Below are 19,468 nucleotides of genomic sequence, written 5' to 3'. Positions count from 1 at the left end.
AAAAATCTTCTTCTCAAGAACTACTGGGCCAGGAAAGATGAAACTCATGTGGAATCATCCTCAGGTAGTGTAGATTCAAGTTTCTTCAAATCATGACCCCTAGGGCTAGGGTGGGGCCAAAAAGGCTGACCAAAGTTTTACATAGGAATATATAGGAAAAATCTTTAAAGATCTTCTTCTTAAGAACCACTGGGCCAGGAAAGATGAAACTCATGTGGAATCATCCTCAGGTAGTGTAGATTCTACTTTGTTCAAATCATGACACCCAGGGGGGTTTAAATTCAAGCCCCCCCCCCCCCCCCCCCAGTAAACTTTCAGTTTTGATCTGATATGTGCTTTTTCCTAGTCGATGTGCTCAGGTGAGCGATGTGGCCCTTGGGCCTCTTGTTTTAATAAGAGTCCTACAGAGATTAATCTATACACATACGAGGGCTGTTCAATAAATAATGTGCTCAGAAAGAAGCAAAAGACGCTTTTCAATGATTTAGTCTTAATACACTAACTTAATCTCTTTCAATTAAAACCCATGTTGATAATTTTTTTATCCAACTTCTGATTGTTTTTAGAACTCATTTTTGGGTATGACCCTTAGAATACTAGAAAATGGCAGATCTTATGATTTCCTTGACTAGTTTCTTCGTTCTGAAAGGTGTTTTTTGAAGTTTGGAAAATGAAACAAGCCAAAAGGCGAAAGATCTGGCGAATATTGTTAGTATGAAAAAAATCACTTTCTGTTTATCCCAAAAACTCCTTCACTCTTCATGGCGTGCGGTTTTGGACGCTGTCATGAAGAAATTTAATGTTTGGGTTCCTGATTCTGGTTCCTTCCTCTCATTAACCTTTCGATTTTTTGAAAAAAAAATGCTTTATAGACAAGACCACTAACATTTAAGAAAATTGCATATAAATCTTGTCTGTGCTTTTGCAATTCTTTGCTCGTCTCAGACGTTTGCTGTTTTTGTCAAGTACATCTTATTGCAAATTTTGTTTCGAGGGTTTTAAGCAATAGATTCAAGTTTCATTATCTGTTTGAATTTCAAACAAACTTGGATAATTACAATTTTTGATTTTTTTAAAAACAATAGTTTAGATATTCTTACACGCTGTCGTTTTCTCTAATTTTTTCAAAACATAGGGTGACCTTTGAGTACAAAGGTTATTTACTGTCAAAAGTTTCTTTAAAACAGAGTGAACTATCCCCGAAATGACGTCTATCAAATTTGCTATGGGTCTAAAAGTCAATCACACATCATCAGTGATTATTTGTTGAAAATTGGCAAACAGTGAGTTGTTATAATTTTTTTTTTTGGCAAGGACGGTACCCATTTTTGATGCCCATTATATAGTTTTTTATCATTTAAATCCACCTGCTCATTTGTCTGTAAAGCAGACATTGGCTGCCGTAAATGTTACATATTTCAGTGAATATTTCTTTGGGATTCTGAACAAGTCTTACAGCAACTTTAATGAAGCGTTAAATTTCACTCTAGTTTACTGATTTTTTACCATTCATTTTACATGCAGTTTCTCGAATAGTCCTTGTTTTCCAGCTTCTCACAATGAAACTATGTGATAAAAAGTGTTCACATAAATTATTATAAATTCATTAAATATTCAATAATGCGAAAAAGTCAAGCTTAATGTCTTATGATATCTGAATTGTATGTCATACAGTTCAGGACATTATTTATTGAACAGCCCTCGTATTTACACTTTTCTGCTATTATAATTTTAATTCACTATAGTGATGACATTATTAAATTACGGATTTTTTTTGTATAAAATTGTAATTACTGTATAATTTGTGTAAATGCTATGCTTTGGGATCAATAGGCCACATTTGAAGTTTGTAGATATGAATGTTGAAGATGTCTTCGCTTTAGATTCTGTAGATCATAGTCTCTGTAATATTGTGGAAACTGTACTAAAATTGTAGATGCCTTCGGTTTGGGATCTATAGATCCCAGTTTCTGTAAGTCTATAATTTCTGTACAAATATTGTAGGTGTCTACGCTTTGGGATCTATAGATCACAGTCTGATCCCAGCCTCTGTAAGATTGCGGTTACTGTACGAAAGTTGTAGGTGCCTTCGCTTTGAAATCTATAGATCCCAGTTTCTGTCAGTATATGGTTACTGTTCAAATATTGTAGGTGCCTACGCTTTTGGGATCTATAGATCCCAGTCTTATGATATTGTGGTTACTGTACGAATGTTGTAGGTGCCTATGCTTTGGGATCTATAGACCCCAGTCTATATAAAATTGTGGATGAGGATGATGATTATGAAATCCCTTTGGATCATATCGGGAGAGTTTGGTTTGCTGTGGAGTATGAAAGAGAGACAGAAAAACTGCTGGTGACACTCATGAAGGCAAAGAACCTGCCGACGCGACAATATGGCAACAACAGCAGTTGTGACCCATTCATCAGGTAAGACCTAAAATATATACTAATAGTGATATACAGTGCATAGTGTACAGGAACGAGTTGTGCCAGAGGTATACAGTACCAGGTTGTACCACTTGTGTATAGTGACAGGTATACCATAAATATAATTATGTTACGAAGTTTTTAGTCGTAAAGGAATCTCTGAATAGTTTTCATTTATTTGGTTTTTTAAGGGGGGATCCTGTTTTCTCTGTTCTCGGTTTGTTTAATGTCAATGGACGTTTGATTATACCCGCACTTTCTAAAGAAAGTTCGGGTATATTGTTGTTACTCATGTCCGTCCGTCCGTCCGTCTGTCACACTTTTCTTCCCTGAACTCCTCCTACATTTTACACAGTAGCTTAATCATCTTTTGGGAGATGGTTGGTGGTGTCATGTAGATGTGCAGTAAAGTTTCGGAATTATGATTTTGCCCCGGGGCGTCAAACGGGGGTCGAAAAATGACGTTTTTTGTGCAAAAAGTCCCGTCTTCCCTGAACTCCTTCTACATTTTACTCAGCAGCCTAATCACCTTTTGGGGGATGATTGGTGGTGTCATGTAGATGTGCAGTAAGGTTTCGGAATTTTGATTTTGCCCCAGGGGGTCAAATGGGGGTCGAAAAATGACGTTTTTTATGCAAAAAGCCCCATCTTCCCTGAACTCCTCTTACATTTTACTCAGCAGCCTAATCATCTTTTGGGGGATGATTGGTGGTGTCATGTAGATGTGCAGTAAGGTTTCTGAATTTTGATTTTGTCCCAGGGGGTCAAATGGGGGTCAAAAAATGATGTTTTTTATGCAAAAAGCCCCGTCTTCCCTGAACTCCTTCTACATTTTACACAGTAGCCTAATGATCTTTTGGGAGATGGTTGGTTGTGTCAGGTAGATGTGCAGTAAGGTTTCGGAATTTTGATTTTGCCCCGGGGGGTCAAATGGGGGTCGAAAAATAACGTTTTTTATACAAAAAGCCCCATTTTCCCTCAACTCCTCTTACATTTTACTCAGCAGCCTAATCGTCTTTTGGGAGATGGTTGGTGGGGTCATGTAGATGTGCAGTAAGGTTTTGGAATTTAGATTTTGCCCTGGGGGTCAAATGGGGGTTGAAAAATGGTGTTTTTATGTTAAAAGCCCAGTCTTATCTGAACTCCTCTTACATTTTACTCAGCAGCCTAATCACCTTTTGGGAGATGGTTGGTGGTGTCATGTAAATGTGCAGTAAGGTTTCTGAATTTTGATTTTGCCCCAGGGGTTTAAATGGGGGTCAAAAAATGACGTTTTTTATGCAAAAAGCCCCGTCTTCCCTGAACTTCTCCTACATTTTACACAGTAGCCTAATCATCTTTTGGGAGATGGTTGGTGGTGTCAGGTAGATGTGCAGTAAGGTTTTGGAATTTAGATTTTGCCCCGGGGGGTCAAATGTGGGTCGAAAAATGACGTTTTTTGTGCAAAAAGCCCTGTCTTCCCTGAAGTCTTCCTTAATGTTCCTCAGAAGCCTAATCATCTTTTAGGAGAGTTAAATATTTTGAAAATTATGTAAAACATCAACGTCAAGGGGTAAAAAAGCATCACATGCTGGGAAACGCCTTGAATTCTTATGAGTAATTAATGTACATGTCAAATGTGAGAGTCATATCTCATCTCAATCAAAAGTTATAAGCAAATGCAACATTTTTGAAAAGTAGGTTAGGCTTGACAGCTTCAAGGTCAAGGTCACAGAGTAAAAGTCATGATTTATTTGGAAAGGTCTTATCACAGGTAATAATATACATGCATTATGATATGAATGCCCTAACTTTTCTCTTTCAAAATGATGAATTTATAACTACACCTGTATTTAATTTTTTTGCAAGTAGGTCAAACTTCTAGGTCACAAGTTAAAAAAAAAACCCATGCCATTCTCACAGGTAAATACTAATACATAAGTTTAATATGAATGTCTCTTCTCATTCAGTAGATATGACCGTGATGACCAAGGTTAAATTTATTGAGACAGATGGACAGTCTGACATACAAATGTACATATTTCTATATGAATTGGGTAAAATTGGCCCAGTGGTTCTAGAGAAGTTAAAAATGTAAAAAGTTTTCAGACAAACAGATGGACGATACGTCACGACAGACGTTATATGCTAAAGAAACCAGAAAAGCTCAAATGAGTGTTTTGAAAGGGTTACAATATGGTTGCAGTATTTGAAAAGCTGTTTTTTTCATGCAGAGATATGCATGACCAACATTTTCATGTTTTATATTTTCTTTAGTAATTTGTTTGTTTGTTGTGAATACATCTCTCTTGGGAATTTTTCCCTCATATGGTGACACCACCAAATAATAATGAAGACAAAATGTGTTTGTGAAACACTGATGTCCCTGTATGGAAGCCTATGGCGAAGGTTGAAGTTTCTCAAATATATGTCAAACTCAAAGGTCAAGGTCAAAGGGTTCAAATTGTTAGTATCAGAAGAAAGTCTTGTCACAAGGAATGCACATGTGAAATAAAGAAATCCCTAGTAATTCCTGTTCAAAAGTTAATTGCCAAGGTTATTTTTTTTAAGTGGTTCAAACTCTAGGGTCAAGGTCAAACATATTTATACCTGTTGACAGTTCACAATGAATACACATGTTAAGCATTAAAGCCCTAGCACCTACTGATCAAAATTTAGGCCAAGTTTAAAGTTTGGTATTTTTCTTGTAAAAATGTGTATGCTAGGTCAAGCGATCAGAGGTAAAAATTAATGGTACCCAAATAAAAGGTCTTAATTGTCACAAGAAATAAACCTATAAAATGTGGAAGCCATTTGTATAGCCCATCCCACTTAAAACTTATGGGCAAGGTTATAATTTAGACAGACATAATATAAACACAAGAAACAAAATATGTATAATTAGTCAAATGGAAAAAAATATACTATTTAATTGGAATCACAAAATAGATTGTTATTTCAGGGACAGGGAGTGGGTAGGGAGATTGGAATCCCCCCATCCCCCCCCCTGGAATTTGCTTTGTTATTTAAACAAGACTATATACTGAAGCAAATAAAAAATGACTTTGGACATCCTCCCCCTAACTTAGAAAACATTGACCACACTATCATTGTTTTTATTTTGTTTATTTGTTTTCAGTTTTTTTTTCTCCTGCTTGTCAGGAAATTCTGGGCTGGAATTTTTTGACTGAGATGTGAACCCCCCTCCCTACTCCTGAAAAAAAATTCTGGATCCGCACCAGTATTGGCAGTAACTGAATGTCAAATCGACAACGGGAGATAACTTCACAATATGAAATTCGTCTAGTGTGGCATGCGATGATCTTTGACCCTTTTTGAACTTTAACCTAATCGTTTGGGTTTATTTTACCCCCCACTATACTTAAACTTGTACTTACCAACTGCCATAGGTCTCGTCAACTTCATGAAATATAAATCCAATTATAACACAAAATAAATTAATCCAATGCACACCAGACTGCAGCCATGTGCTAATTCCATTTGGCACACCTCGGCCGATTCCGTCACCTAATCAGATGAAGTGGGAATCGGCCGAGGTGTGCCAAATGGTGTTTAATCTAAAAATATGATAATGGGTGACGCAACGTGATGTGATGTAGAAATTTACATGTTAACATGTATAGTACAAACAAATTTTAAATTAATTCATAAAACGATGTTTTAACAAAACTTTTCCATCTAGCCTATTCCAAAAAGTATGTGCTGTGTGATTGTAGAGTCGAGGGGGGGGGATTAGTAAATTTAAAAAGGTCCTATTATGAGCAAAACATTTATCAAAATCTAATTTACATCATTAATAGAATTCAAACTGGTATATAATGAATTAAGCATGTAAAATAAATATAAGAGGTTCTGAGTTATAGGTCACAGAGTCTGAGAATTTCATACTCAATTTGATGAATACATGTAAATTATAGAATTATTTTGACTTTTTCCTTGGAAAGCCGCCCAATATGTAGGAGCGTGTATTTGGAGGCAAACACCTTAGTGCGGGTATTACTGTCTCATGACAGCATCTAGTTCTGTTTGTTTTTTCATATTTCTTTTTCCAGCCAAGCTTTTGAGTTGCATGATGATGAAACCTTGTTGTTGAATATTCGTTATCTCCTAAAGCAATATTAAGCTTCCTATTCTTTTGGAAGATACGGTAATACATGCTGGGCCATATTTAAAACTATGTACTTATGCAGTGATGCCGATTAAAGTAGTCCATGTAGAGTTTGTAATGATCTCCTTCCCAGAGAGCTCAGAGTCTTGTGAAGAAGATATTGATATCAGGCTTCCTGAATGATTTCTCTGAGACTAAACAGATGGTCCTTTTCTCTTTATAAAAGTATAGCAAACAAAAGGTAAAACATATCTGAAAAATGTCAAACATATTAAATACCTTTTTTCTACTCATTATTTGAATTATTAGAGCATTATTTGCGCGTGTTTACTTTGGGAATGTTTAAATGAAGATCAAATCTTACTTGATTTTTGAAATCGCAGAACCAGTGTGTGTCTTAATGGTTTTATGATTGTTTATTGCTATAAACAGATCACCATTAATTAAACGTTCAGAATAAAGATTGTTTTCTTTTCTGAGTCTAGGCTCTTTTTCATAATTCTGTTTAAATAAAAACAGTGTTTTAAAAAATATGAATGAATTTCAAAAACTGACATGAAATAAAGATAGAACATTGAGAAAAGATATGAAGAAGCATTGTATCGTTATATAAAAAAGAAGTAGTCGCACTAGAAAATGAAAATCAATGTGGAGATTCTTAATAATTCTGAATGACGAGACATAAACTACTGATAAAGCTGTATATTTCATGTTTGACGGTGAGAGGTTACACAATTCCTGTAGACGTCGGGTTTTATTTGCCGTCTTCTTTTTATTCCGTTGTAAATCTAGTCGTTCAATAGCAGTATCGACTTATAAGGACTGATTTATTATAAAGGTCACACACTCACAGTATTGACTTATAAGGACTGATTTATATGAAGGTCACACACTCACAGTATCGACTTATAAGAACTGATTTATACGAAGGTCACACACTCACAGTATCGACTTATAAGGACTGATTTATATGAAGGTCACACACTCACAGTATCGACTTATAAGGACTGATTTATATGAAGGTCACACACTCACGGTATCGACTTATAAGAACTGATTTAAATAAAGGTCACACACTCACGGTATCGACTTATAAGGACTGATTTTTATGAAGGTCACACACTCACAGTATTGACCTATAAGGACTGATTTATATGAAGGTCACACACTCACGGTATCGACTTATAAGGACTGATTTATATGAAGGTCACACACTCACGGTATCGACTTATAAGGACTGATTTATATGAAGGTCACACACTCACGGTATCGACTTATAAGGACTGATTTATATGAAGGTCACACACTCACGGTATCGACTTATAAGGACTGATCTAAATAAAGGTCACACACTTACGGTATCGACTTATAAGGACTGATTTTTATGAAGGTCACACACTCACGGTATTGACTTATAAGGACTGATTCAAATAATGGTCACACACTCAGTATCGATTTAAAAGGATTGATTAAAATAAAGGTCACATACTCACAGTATCGACTTATAAGGACTGGTCACACACTCACAGTATCGACTTATAAGGACCGATTATATGAAGGTCACACACTACGGTATCGACTTATAAGGACTGATTTATATAAAGGTCACGCACTCACAGTATTGACTTATAAGGACTGATTTATATAAAGGTCACGCACTCACAGTATCGACTTATAAGGACTGATTTATATAAAGGTCACACACTCACAGTATCGACTTATAAGGACTGATTACATGAAGGTCACACACTACGGTATCGACTTATAAGGACTGATTTAAATAAAGGACACACACTCACAGTATCGACTTATAAGAACTGATTTATATGAAGGTCACACACTCACAGTATCGACTTATAAGGACTGATTTATATGAAGATCACACACTCACAGTATCGACTTATAAGAACTGATTTATACGAAGGTCACACACTCACAGTATCGACTTATAAGAACTGATTTAAATGAAGGTCACACACTCACGGTATCGACTTATAAGGACTGATTTAAATAAAGGTCACACATTCACAATACATGTATAGACTTAAAAGGACTGATTAAAATAAAGGTCACACACTCACAGTATCGACTTATAAAGACTGATTTATATAAAGGTCACACACTCACAGTATCGACTTATAAGGACTGATTTATATGAAGGTCACACACTCACAGTATCGACCTATAAGGACTGATTTATATGAAGGTCACACACTCACAGTATTGACTAATAAGGACTGATTTGTATGAAGGTCACATACTCACAGTATCGACTTATATGGACTGATTAAAATAAAGGTCACACACTCACAGTATCGACTTAAAACGTTTGATTAAAAAAAAAGGTCACACACTCACAGTATCGACTTATAAGGACTACTTTATATGAACTTTACACACTTAAAGTATCGATTTATAAGGAATGATTTATATGAAGGCCACATACTCACAGTATCGACTTATAATGACTGATTTATATGAAGGTCACACACACACAGTATCGACTTATAAGGAGTGATTTATATGAAGGTATGGATTTACTGCTTTTGTCACTTGTTTTTAGCAGAAAACTGTCTATATTTTTTATGAAAATGAATTCATGTGTTGCTCAATATGTTGCAGTATAATAATTATATGAATATCTATCCTTTACACTACTTTTCCGGGTTGACTTTTATAATAATTATAAAAGGTTTATTTAAGGTTTCTCTGTAACATTATATGTGTTTTCAGCTCTTTGTACTGGTCTATAGCAGTTGGAAAAGTGAGAATAGTCTGTTTTCTAAAAATAAATGTAGAATTTATTTTTTTGTGTGATATTCCATAAACTATGGTAATTAGTAATCTGCTTCGCCCTTCTTCTATACTGGAAACTATGTATTTCTTTTTGTCGGGGATAAGATAAGAGAGCCTCTTAACGAGTTTGATCCTGATATTTAAAGTCTTAAACTTTTTTTGCCAAGTGTATTTTTAGTTTCTATATACATAGCTTAATTAAAATTCAAATCAAAAAATGGGGGTCAATACGCTTCTTTTGGCGCTACAGTACATTTAATATGACCTTTTTGCACTAAAATTTGTGCCTTAATTAAAAATTAAATTTTTGACGTTTTCCTTCCAATATTTTTATCCAATTAAAGCATGAAACAAAATGAACTCTAAGTTTGTTTATAAAAAGACACTTAAAAATTGTGAATAAGAAAAGTTTCAAATTGCTTCGCATAATCAATTATTTGACCTTTCTGCACTGATAAAAAGTGATTTTTCTGGCATTGAAGATTTAATAAGCAAGAAAATTACTTTAAAGTCTTAAACTTTTTCCTGATTTTAAGCAAATAGGTCAAATTTATCTTGAATATTTAGAAAAGAACATCAAAAGTGGGGGTATATTGTGTAAATGTTTAGATATTACTAAAAAAGTGTCAATTTTACGTTAAAATTGGCTCAATTTTTTCCCGGATTTTTAGAATATATTTACTGTATTTGTCACACTTTGTTATAGAATTCATAAGAAATAATTAAATAGATATTTCAGAACCAGCATAACACATTTCACTGCAAAAAACAGTTTTGTGTGCAACCAGTGTGGAAAAATAGGAATCCAAAATTAACAGTACTGTTATAGTTCAAATTGGAAAAACTGGTCAATTTCGTCTAAAAGCCTTCCGCCACAAAATATAGTCCCTAGCTTAATTTTACTTGAATGGAATGTAATCGCGGTTTTTTCATTGAATATAGTTAAATTTGCACGGTAGATTTCAAATTTTAATGTTAGAACTTAAAAATGATGCAGAATTTTATAAATAAAGGACCTGACCAAAATACGCTCAAAATCTCAGGATCGAACGTCCTTAAGATCAGTTTATGAAAAAAGGCGTATCACAGAAAGGCCTAAGAAAGCAAAAAAGGCGTAATAACGCGAAGACAGGGGCGAAATAAGGCAAAAAAAGACTTACGTTAAGGTAATAACTTAAAAATAAAATACGTAACAACGCATAAAATAAGTTATTTCAACTTTACAAAAGTAGTTCTGATGACTGTAATTAAAAAAAACCGTTTACCTGGTTTTTGAAAAGGTACATTTGAGCAAAGTAAAAGGCGTTCTGAAAAAGCTTCTGCATATATCTATAATTCATAATTTAATATAACTTAAACAAGAAAATTTTATATTGTATCTATAAAATTTACAGGAATGTAAAACTGATTTTGAAATAAACTGAGATGATTTCGATCCAAATCATGATATACTTTTCACTATAATGTAAAATCAGCTTTTCGCTTCGCTTAATGACGTTGTTTGTTCGCTATTACCCTATTTTTACTTAATAACGCCTTTTTAGGTGACAATATCACGCCTTTTCGGTTGACAATATAACGCCTTTTCAGTTGACGATAGTACGCCTCTTCAGTTGACGATATTACGCCTTTTTTGCGTCAATCAGATTTGTGTTATGCATTTTTACGCCTTATTTATTAATCCTTAACGAGATTATTTTTCATTTCAACTCATTGCAGATTGTATTTAATGCCTGATGAACGTCGATATTTACAGTCTAAATTCAAAAAGAAGACATGCAACCCAAAGTTCGAAGAGAGCTTTGTTTTTCAGGTAATGAAACTCAATTAAATCTTTTTATCCTGACAAAAAAGCAAAATGAAGAATTTTTATATTATTTTTGATGAACTTAATTAGTTAATGCAAATAACAAAATAACAAAAAAGTGTGTACATTGCAAACTCTGAGCGTTGTTTTGAAAAGCTATAATATTTCGATATTAATACTTAGTTCTATTGTATCTATGGGTCAACAATGTTAATATATTTGTACTTCTGTATTTTTGCAACCCGGAGGACCGGGCTGCTCTACAGATACATATAAGTTTAAGTTTTGGTGTATGAGGATTGAGATGGGAGAGGTTATTCGGAATTAAAGGTTATCAAACATTAAAAAGATAATAATAAATCAGAATGTTCTTTGCCTTCCTTAATTACGAGATACACAAATATTTACTTCATAAAGTGAATCTTTAAATATATATATTGTTTTCATATTTGGTATATGAAGTTGCTTAATAAATCATTTACTATCAAAAAACGACGGATGTCTTTTTTTGTAGAACATCGAATTTTACTTATCGCATAAAAACCTACGTCACACAGTTCGTGTTTTATATTCATTATATGTGAATTGTATTTTTTTATGACATTTACTTGAAGAATTGATAAAGTTTAAAAGGGTATTGTGTTTGTTCTATTTTCATCCGACTATAAGTTTTCAAAAACTTCTCTACTATCGTTTCCATTATACGGACGCATGTCTTTATCAGGCATATCGAAGCGGTTTGATGATCAAGACGCATTCTTATTGTTGACTTCATTTATTTGCCGGGCGGCCATTGATGCTTACTAGTTGTTTATGATTGATGCTGCACTACTGCATTAGGGGTGGTTAATTTTGCTTTACTATATTATGCTAAAGTGCTAAAATTTTGTCAAACAGTGTAAATCAGCCCCCCAAAAAGTAGTAAAATTTCAACCACTTTACAATTTAATTCTGCAATATCAGCCACCTCAAAGATACAGAAGTACAATGTAAACCCAGGTTGATATTGTACAACCATATTTGGCATAGTTGATATTGTACTATGATATTTTAGGGTGGTTGATATTTAACTTCTGTATTTTGGGGTGGTTGATGTTGGACGCTTATATTTGGGGGTAGTAGATATTGCATTACCGTATTTGTTTTGATTTTGGTTAGTATAACAACTTAACTTTATCTACTGACAGGTGTCCTATAGGTCGCTCCAGGACCGGGTGTTGAAAATGACTGTTTATGACGTCGACCGTCACAGACGTCATAATGTCATAGGTCACGCTCTTTACCCTCTCAAAGACCATGACGCAGAAAGCAATGAGCGCCTTGTTATATGGAGGGACCTCGAAAGGGAGGTCACTGAGGTACGAAGTAAGCAAATAAAATCATAATGATTATCGGGCTTATCGTTGAAAGATAAATTCTATAAAGATATAGGTGTAACGAACAGTATTTAATATCAAAGTCCATAAAACAATACAAAATAGGAGCAGTGCAAAACGGACCTCCAAAACATCAGAGGTGGGATCAGGTGCCATGGAGGAGTGAGCATCCCCTGCCGACCGGTCACATCCCCTGTGTGCTCCATGTCATGTATAAATAATGAACTAACAATTAGTATGAAAAACGTCAGTTAGCATTTGACCCAAGGATAAATTGTATTTGCTGACAAGATCATGTTTTTATTTTTAATATCTTACTGAAAGGCAGTTAAAGATTTTTAGCTATTGATGCAAACTGCTTATCAATTTTGATGTTTTATAGACGACAGCCGACAAGGGGGAGTTGCTTGTAGCCCTTTGCTACAATAACCACCTAGAGCGTCTAACGGTGGGGGTGTTAGAAGCCCGGGACCTTAAATACGACAGCCAACCCAGTGGTGAGTAAAATTAAGACGTCTTATACCGCATAATGCAGAGGTCGATAAATATATAAAAATGAAATGAAATATATGGAGATAGCAAACGGTATTCAAGTTCAAAAGCTTTTTAAACAATACAAATTAGGAGCAGAGCAAACACTGACCTCTAAAACATCAGTGTCGGGATCAGCTGTTATGGAGCAAACAACCTTTTTTTGACAGGTCACACCCGCCGAGTACTCCTAATCATGATCTGGAACTTACGGGGAAATCTCTCAACAAATCTTTGTGTAAATAATGGTGTAACAATTAGTATGCAAAGAGTCTGTCAGCATTTGACTGAATGATAGACTGTGTCAGCTGTAAAAGGTCATTCTTCAATAAATCAACCAAAGAACTTTGGAAATTATGGCCTTGAACGAGACTGCTGATATTCTTGTTTCATCAACTTGTTAGTAAATAACTAATTTCAGTTAAGAAACTGTTCATACGTAGAACATGCTCTTCCATATCGAATCAACTGAGAAATGTAAGCACCCGTAACCCGTATGTAGGTGATAAAGGTATATTGCTACATGCTAAAGGGAAGTTGATGATTGAAAATTAAGTCATCACCTTTATCATAGAGCTTGGTTGTTAGATTACGATAAATGTCTTTTTCAAGTAAAATATCCAAATATGAAACAGATGTGTCAGACTCTGTAGTGTCTTTTATTTCAGACAAGTTCACCGGGATATATCTTATCGAGTAAGAGTAGGAGTTTGATGGCTTGTTTTACGCCCAAGAATTTCTATGCCTTTTTATAAAAGGACGTCACAAATTGTTGTTGAAAGATGCACATTGGGATCTGTATTTTGCAATAAGGCCATTGAGCAGTGAAACGCTCTCATTTCTGATATTTTTAGGTCCATCACAATAAGCATTGTTGGTGGGTTTCCGAGCTTCAATGGTTACTGTTTTCTATTTCCATGTTTCATTTTCGCGCTAGCAACTTTCTGCGACATGGAATTTTTCCGTTCATATATGTAGCCGTCCTTCTGTCCCGTAGGAGATTCAAACCCACAAAGTAAGGATCAATATCTAACTTTGCTAATTTAACCATTACGCTACATGAGCAAGGAATCGAGTTAGAATGAAATGGGATGTTTAGATTTCTAGTAAATAAGACAATTATTTCCCGACTTATGAAATTGATGGTGAATGAAAGCAAGATCCGAGCTTAAAAGTCACGAAGTTATAAGTAATCTATAGTCCATCAAATACTGGGTTAGGGATATTATCTGATAGACAATAAGATCAAAAGAGGAACAGAAGCACCACTGTCGATCGGTGTTACGTAATTCAGGATTAACATGGGAACTTGGCCACTGAGGCTGCGTGTTTAGAAAAGTTTCACAAGAGCTTATTGAATTTTTGGTTTCCGCTCTTCCAGATATTGAATTAGATATATATTAAAAATTGTTATGATTAACATTGCAGACTGAATGAAAAACTTGATTGGAATGTAAGGTTATTTTTAAGTGTAGAGAGATGCACGAATATTCGTGATAGGGCTGACCTCTACGATAAACTGGGTTGGGGAATCTGAAAATCCTGCAAGTCCGACGACGGGTCTATACCACATGTGCACAAAGTTCGCGTCAGTAGATGTTCCAAAATTAAAAAGACCGCTAATGTAGACTTAAAACAATTCTTATAGCTGTGTACATTAACAAAATTTGCATTACGAAATTCGTTTAAACACCTCTATAAAAAGTAAGACGTTACATGATTTTTGAAAGTCCATTTTAAGTCGGCTATGTTTATTTCTCGTTTTGTAGATACGTATGTTAAAGTCAGTGTTCTAGTCCAAAATAAAGTGGTGAAAACAAAGAAAACGGAAGTACTGAAGAAGACAGACTCTCCTAATTATAACGAATCCTTCACATTCAAACTTCCTGTTGCAAGTCTTGACGCTGCTAGCCTAAGTCTAACCATCATGCAGCATTCCAGTGGACATAAAGGTTAGTCACGTGGATATCTACTTCCGGGGTCTGAACCCCGACTGTTTTGTTGGTATTTTAATTTCTTTACGATTCAGAATCATAATTATATGATCATTTCAATATCAGCTGAGCCAAAGGTCTTGGTGCACTCTTTTATAGTTTGTCTAAAGTATGTCGATTGTACACTTTTCGCATCTCGATTTTTTCTTCAGAACTAATGGACTAAAGGAATTCTAATTTATTCAAATGAAGGGCTGTAGTTCCTTTTCAAAGGAAATGTATCAAAATTTTACAAGGACTACATTGTTTTTTGTTTTAAAAGATATTCATTCATTCATGTATTCCTCAATGACAACAAAGGCATTATTAGTTTTATTGACATGTAAGATTCTTAGATAATTCCCAAATCCTGAAAATTAGGAAAACCTCAATAAGAAACGTTAGAAGTACTCAGGAAATGTATGATTTCTTTAAAATATTGAAGAATAGTTTAAGGTTCTATTACTTTAGATAGAAACCCTTAGGCATGAGCGAGATGGAAATAGAATTATAATTTATGTAAAAAAGCATACAAACATTCGACCAAATTATTTGTCCAGAACAGTAAGCCCAATCACCCATAAAGTCTGAAAATACCCATGTTGTGTGGATTCACATTAGGTTAGTCCCTACCCCTTGTTGGGAAATTGGAGCCACGATATGAGGTCCAGTCGGGAAACGGCAAAATATATAAGAACACAAAACTCCAATGAAATTTTAAGACATACCGGGTATACATTTAGTAAAGCAGATAAATTATGAGCATCGAGGCTCGTTGGCCTTCTGGTAAATGTGTTCTTTCTTCACTGTTCTCCGAGGTGTGAAACACCTTTTAAACAAATTTTATGATCTATGGTGAATTAGGTAGAGTACCTTTAAGTATACATATCAAAACAAGAATTATTGCATACTGGTCAAAAATTTTATATGGAAAACAATCAAAATATTGTTTTTTAATGTATAAATTACTTCGTGCAAAATTTGATAATGGACATGAATCTAAATGGTTAAAGAATTTGAAATCAATTTTAGACAATTGTGGTTATAGTAATATTTGGAACCAGAATCAATTATTTAATAGAAATTGGCTTATTAAAAGTTTGAAACAAAAATTACTAGATCAGTTTCAACAAAATTGGAATTCAACCTGTAAAGATTCTTCAAAAGGTGTGACATATAATCTATTTGCAAATTTACACTTTGGATGTCAATTTTATGTAGATAGCATGTTAAATAATTATAAGAAACAAATTTTAGCTAGATTTAGAACAGCAAACCGTAAATTACCCATTGAAACAGGAAGATGGGAAGGTATTGAAAGAATTAATAGAATAGGTCTTTTATGTAAAAATGATCTTGGTGATGAATTCCACTATATTTTATGTTGTGAAAAATTAAAAGATGAAAGAAAATTGTACATTCCGAAATATTATTTTACAAGACCAAATATTATCAAATTTAATGAATTGTTTTCTTCAAAAAATGTTGGACTATTGAGTAAACTCTGTTCTTTTATTAAAATTTTAAACGAGAGAGTCAAACCTCCAGGTTAACATCAATGTAAACATATATGGAAATATTTGATTATAAGCACACTTTGTATATATGTTATATGTCATGCTCACGCATGTATGTATATATGTTATAATAATATGTATTGATCTCTGTGTTGTTAAATAACAACCAAAGAGATGTTAATAAACTGGAAACTGGTGGATTCTATGACACTGTTAGCGTATCCGGTTTTTTTAATTTTTGACATGGATGACCGATAATATTCTTCGGCTTAGTTGGATTCTATGACACTGTTAGCATATCTAGTTTGTAATTTTTGACATTGGATGGTAAATGATATTTTTTTGAAATGAGTTGGAAGTCGTTATTTATTCGTTAAATATGTCGTTTAACCCATTGTCTCTGATGAAGAGTTTAACATTACAAGACCTAATGTAATAATTCCGTGTTTGGCAGCCAGATTATCTCTATGTTATTGTATTAATTTCTATCACAAGAACGATACCATTAGATACAGCTGTTTATAACAAAATTAAGAAATGTACTTGTATAACTGAACTAAAATAAACGGGAATGTTTCACTGGTATGACTATAAACAATAATTTGAATGACTATAAACGATACATCCATCTTAATATTTTATAGAGTGCTTTAATCTGTCGTTATGTGAAATGTGTGGTGTGGGTTAGGGTTAACCGTAACCCTAAGAAAAGGAAACAATGGAAGCAAATATTGTATCGAATTTCAATTACTTCTATTTCTGCCTAGGACTGTGGGATCGGCTAATCCCTGGGACATTCAGTCAGGCTTTATTGTGGGACTTGGTTTTCTATACATGTACGCGCATTAAAAAAATACATATACAGAAACCCATCTCGACGTGTGGGCATTTAGCAGGCAAATTGTTTCTCTGATCATAATAAATACTTAGTACTAAACCAAAATTGTGAAATTCCCCCAGCTGGCCTCAAGTACAATATTGGAAATACAATTTTGACAGTCTTCGATTTCTATTTACATTCTCCTGCCATAACAAAAGGCTCTTTTAAATTACAGATAAAATAATAGGAAGAGTAATTCTGGGATCTTTCATGTTTGCCAGAGGAAAGGAGTTGGACCATTGGAACGAAATGGTGGCAAATCAAAGAGACCAAGTTACTCAGTGGCATGGGCTAGTGTGACCGTCTGTCTGTGACGCATCTACATAAACTTGAGTGATTGTGTATAAAAACAAAGGCTTGTTTATCTGTATGACACACAGAGACGTGTATAATTGTCTGATACACATAGACTTGTATGATTGTGTATAATACATAAACTTGTATGATTGTCTGAAACACATAAACTTGTATGACTGTCTGGAAAAAATTAGACTTGTATGATACACATGCATTATGTAGGTTTGCCTGAAAAACATAGACTTGTATGATACACAAGACTTGTATGATTGTATGATACACAGATATCTGTATGATGCACAAAGACTTTACTTGTATGATTGTGCATAATACATAGATTTGAATGAATGGCTGATACACATAGACTTGTATGATATACATGGACTTGTAAATTTATGATACATTGTACACAAAGACATATATGGATGTCAAACAGACACAAATTTGTATGATTTTCTGATTGCTGCACACATTGGTTTTTTTCTGTTCGGTAAACATTTGATTTGCAGGACTGTCTGATTGTAACAAATAAGTCGTCTGCTGTACACGGACTTGTATTTTTAATTTGACTGAATGTTTAAGATAACGGTTTGTCTGTCTGTGATATGGATTTATATGGCTGCCTGTTTGTTTAACTAGTGCTGTTGTGTGATTTGAATTCTGTTTAATTTGTGCGTTTGTCTGTTTGTTACACAGGTTATTGGGATAGTTGGACTGACCTACCTTCTTTGTCAGTGTTGAGACTGGTGTGTTTGTCTGTTTGTTACATAGGTTAACAGGAGAGTGGGACTGACCTACTTTTCCTGTCAGTGTTCAGATCGGTGTGTTTGTCTGTCTGTACGAGCTGCTTCATCATTCCATTTGCTGCCTTTTCTTTCAAACAAAAGAACCACTAATTACTAGTATACACAAACATGATTGAACGACTGTCATTGGATTTTTACAGTACACGTTTTCTTCTTTGATTTCATTACAGCAAATGATGCAGCATATAAACTACATTTTCCGTATTAATGACATACGAAACAAACAAATAAGAAACGTCTGGATAGATATATATAATCTTAAGACATTGTAAGCTTTCAATGATGTTCGAATTTCTACCTATCTACAACTATACAAATTTTCGCTTCTTTAAATCACATTATTATGAAAATCTTTTGAAAAAATCAAATATCTACGCTGTTCAAGTTATATGTTTGACTCATTTTAACATAAATTAAGTTTTATTTTCATGATTATTGACAAGTTTGTTTGTATCATCTGTCCTTGAGTGATCTTATTTCTTCATTGTGGTTAGTAGTCATGTTGTAAAAAAAAAAATCATTTTAGATGCATCACCGGTTATTTTTTTTTTTTTTGGCTACTTGTCTGATGCTCATAATTCACAAAATAAAAAATTTCAAACTAAAACTCTATGTTTTTTCATTCGCGATGACGATGGCTTGCACTTGTAGGACATAACGTCTCTTGGATTATGTACAAAGCACAACATCGTTATCCTCTGCATTTAATTTGATGTCACCAACTTGTTTGAAAAGCAAGGGCATGATGTTACATTCTAAAGTTTTTCTTATTGAATTATCCATAGATCGCTCCCGTTTATCCGATAAAGACTGAGGGCTCATCGCAGATTTGATCTTATCAACAGGGGATGTTTACTCCTGCATGGAATCTGATCCCATCACAAATGTTTTCAGGGTTTTGTGTTAAGTATGTTCTAAGTAAGTTAGTTGCTTAATTAGACTTCTGA

General features: G+C 34.2%; 1 protein-coding gene across 6 annotated transcripts in view; it reads left to right on the top strand.

The window, feature by feature from the left end:
• The window catches only part of LOC134279296 (synaptotagmin-15-like), a 109,775-nt gene extending 90,694 nt beyond the window's left edge, over positions 1-19,081 (top strand). For 4 of the 6 annotated variants that reach the window (XM_062761654.1, XM_062761656.1, XM_062761655.1 and 1 more), the window contains exons 4-9: positions 2,220-2,430; positions 11,054-11,147; positions 12,329-12,499; positions 12,900-13,014; positions 14,818-15,000; positions 17,594-19,080. In XM_062761654.1, coding sequence (XP_062617638.1) covers positions 2,220-2,430; positions 11,054-11,147; positions 12,329-12,499; positions 12,900-13,014; positions 14,818-15,000; positions 17,594-17,718 — 899 coding nt within the window. In that variant the 3' untranslated portion in view covers positions 17,719-19,080. Of the gene's footprint in view, positions 1-2,219; positions 2,431-11,053; positions 11,148-12,328; positions 12,500-12,899; positions 13,015-14,817; positions 15,001-17,593 lie in introns of all 6 variants that reach the window. The other 2 variants (XM_062761659.1, XM_062761658.1) reach the window with 1 other exon arrangement.
• Positions 19,082-19,468: the final 387 nt, after the last annotated feature.

Source organism: Saccostrea cucullata, unplaced genomic scaffold (assembly GCF_032062105.1).
Source record: "Saccostrea cucullata isolate Sc308-1 unplaced genomic scaffold, CSIRO_AGI_Scuc_v1 ctg384, whole genome shotgun sequence".
In the NCBI taxonomy this organism is placed as follows: Eukaryota; Metazoa; Mollusca; class Bivalvia; order Ostreida; family Ostreidae; genus Saccostrea; species Saccostrea cuccullata.
Note: the sequence above shows the minus strand (reverse complement) of the source record. Positions and strands in the feature narration are given on the sequence as shown.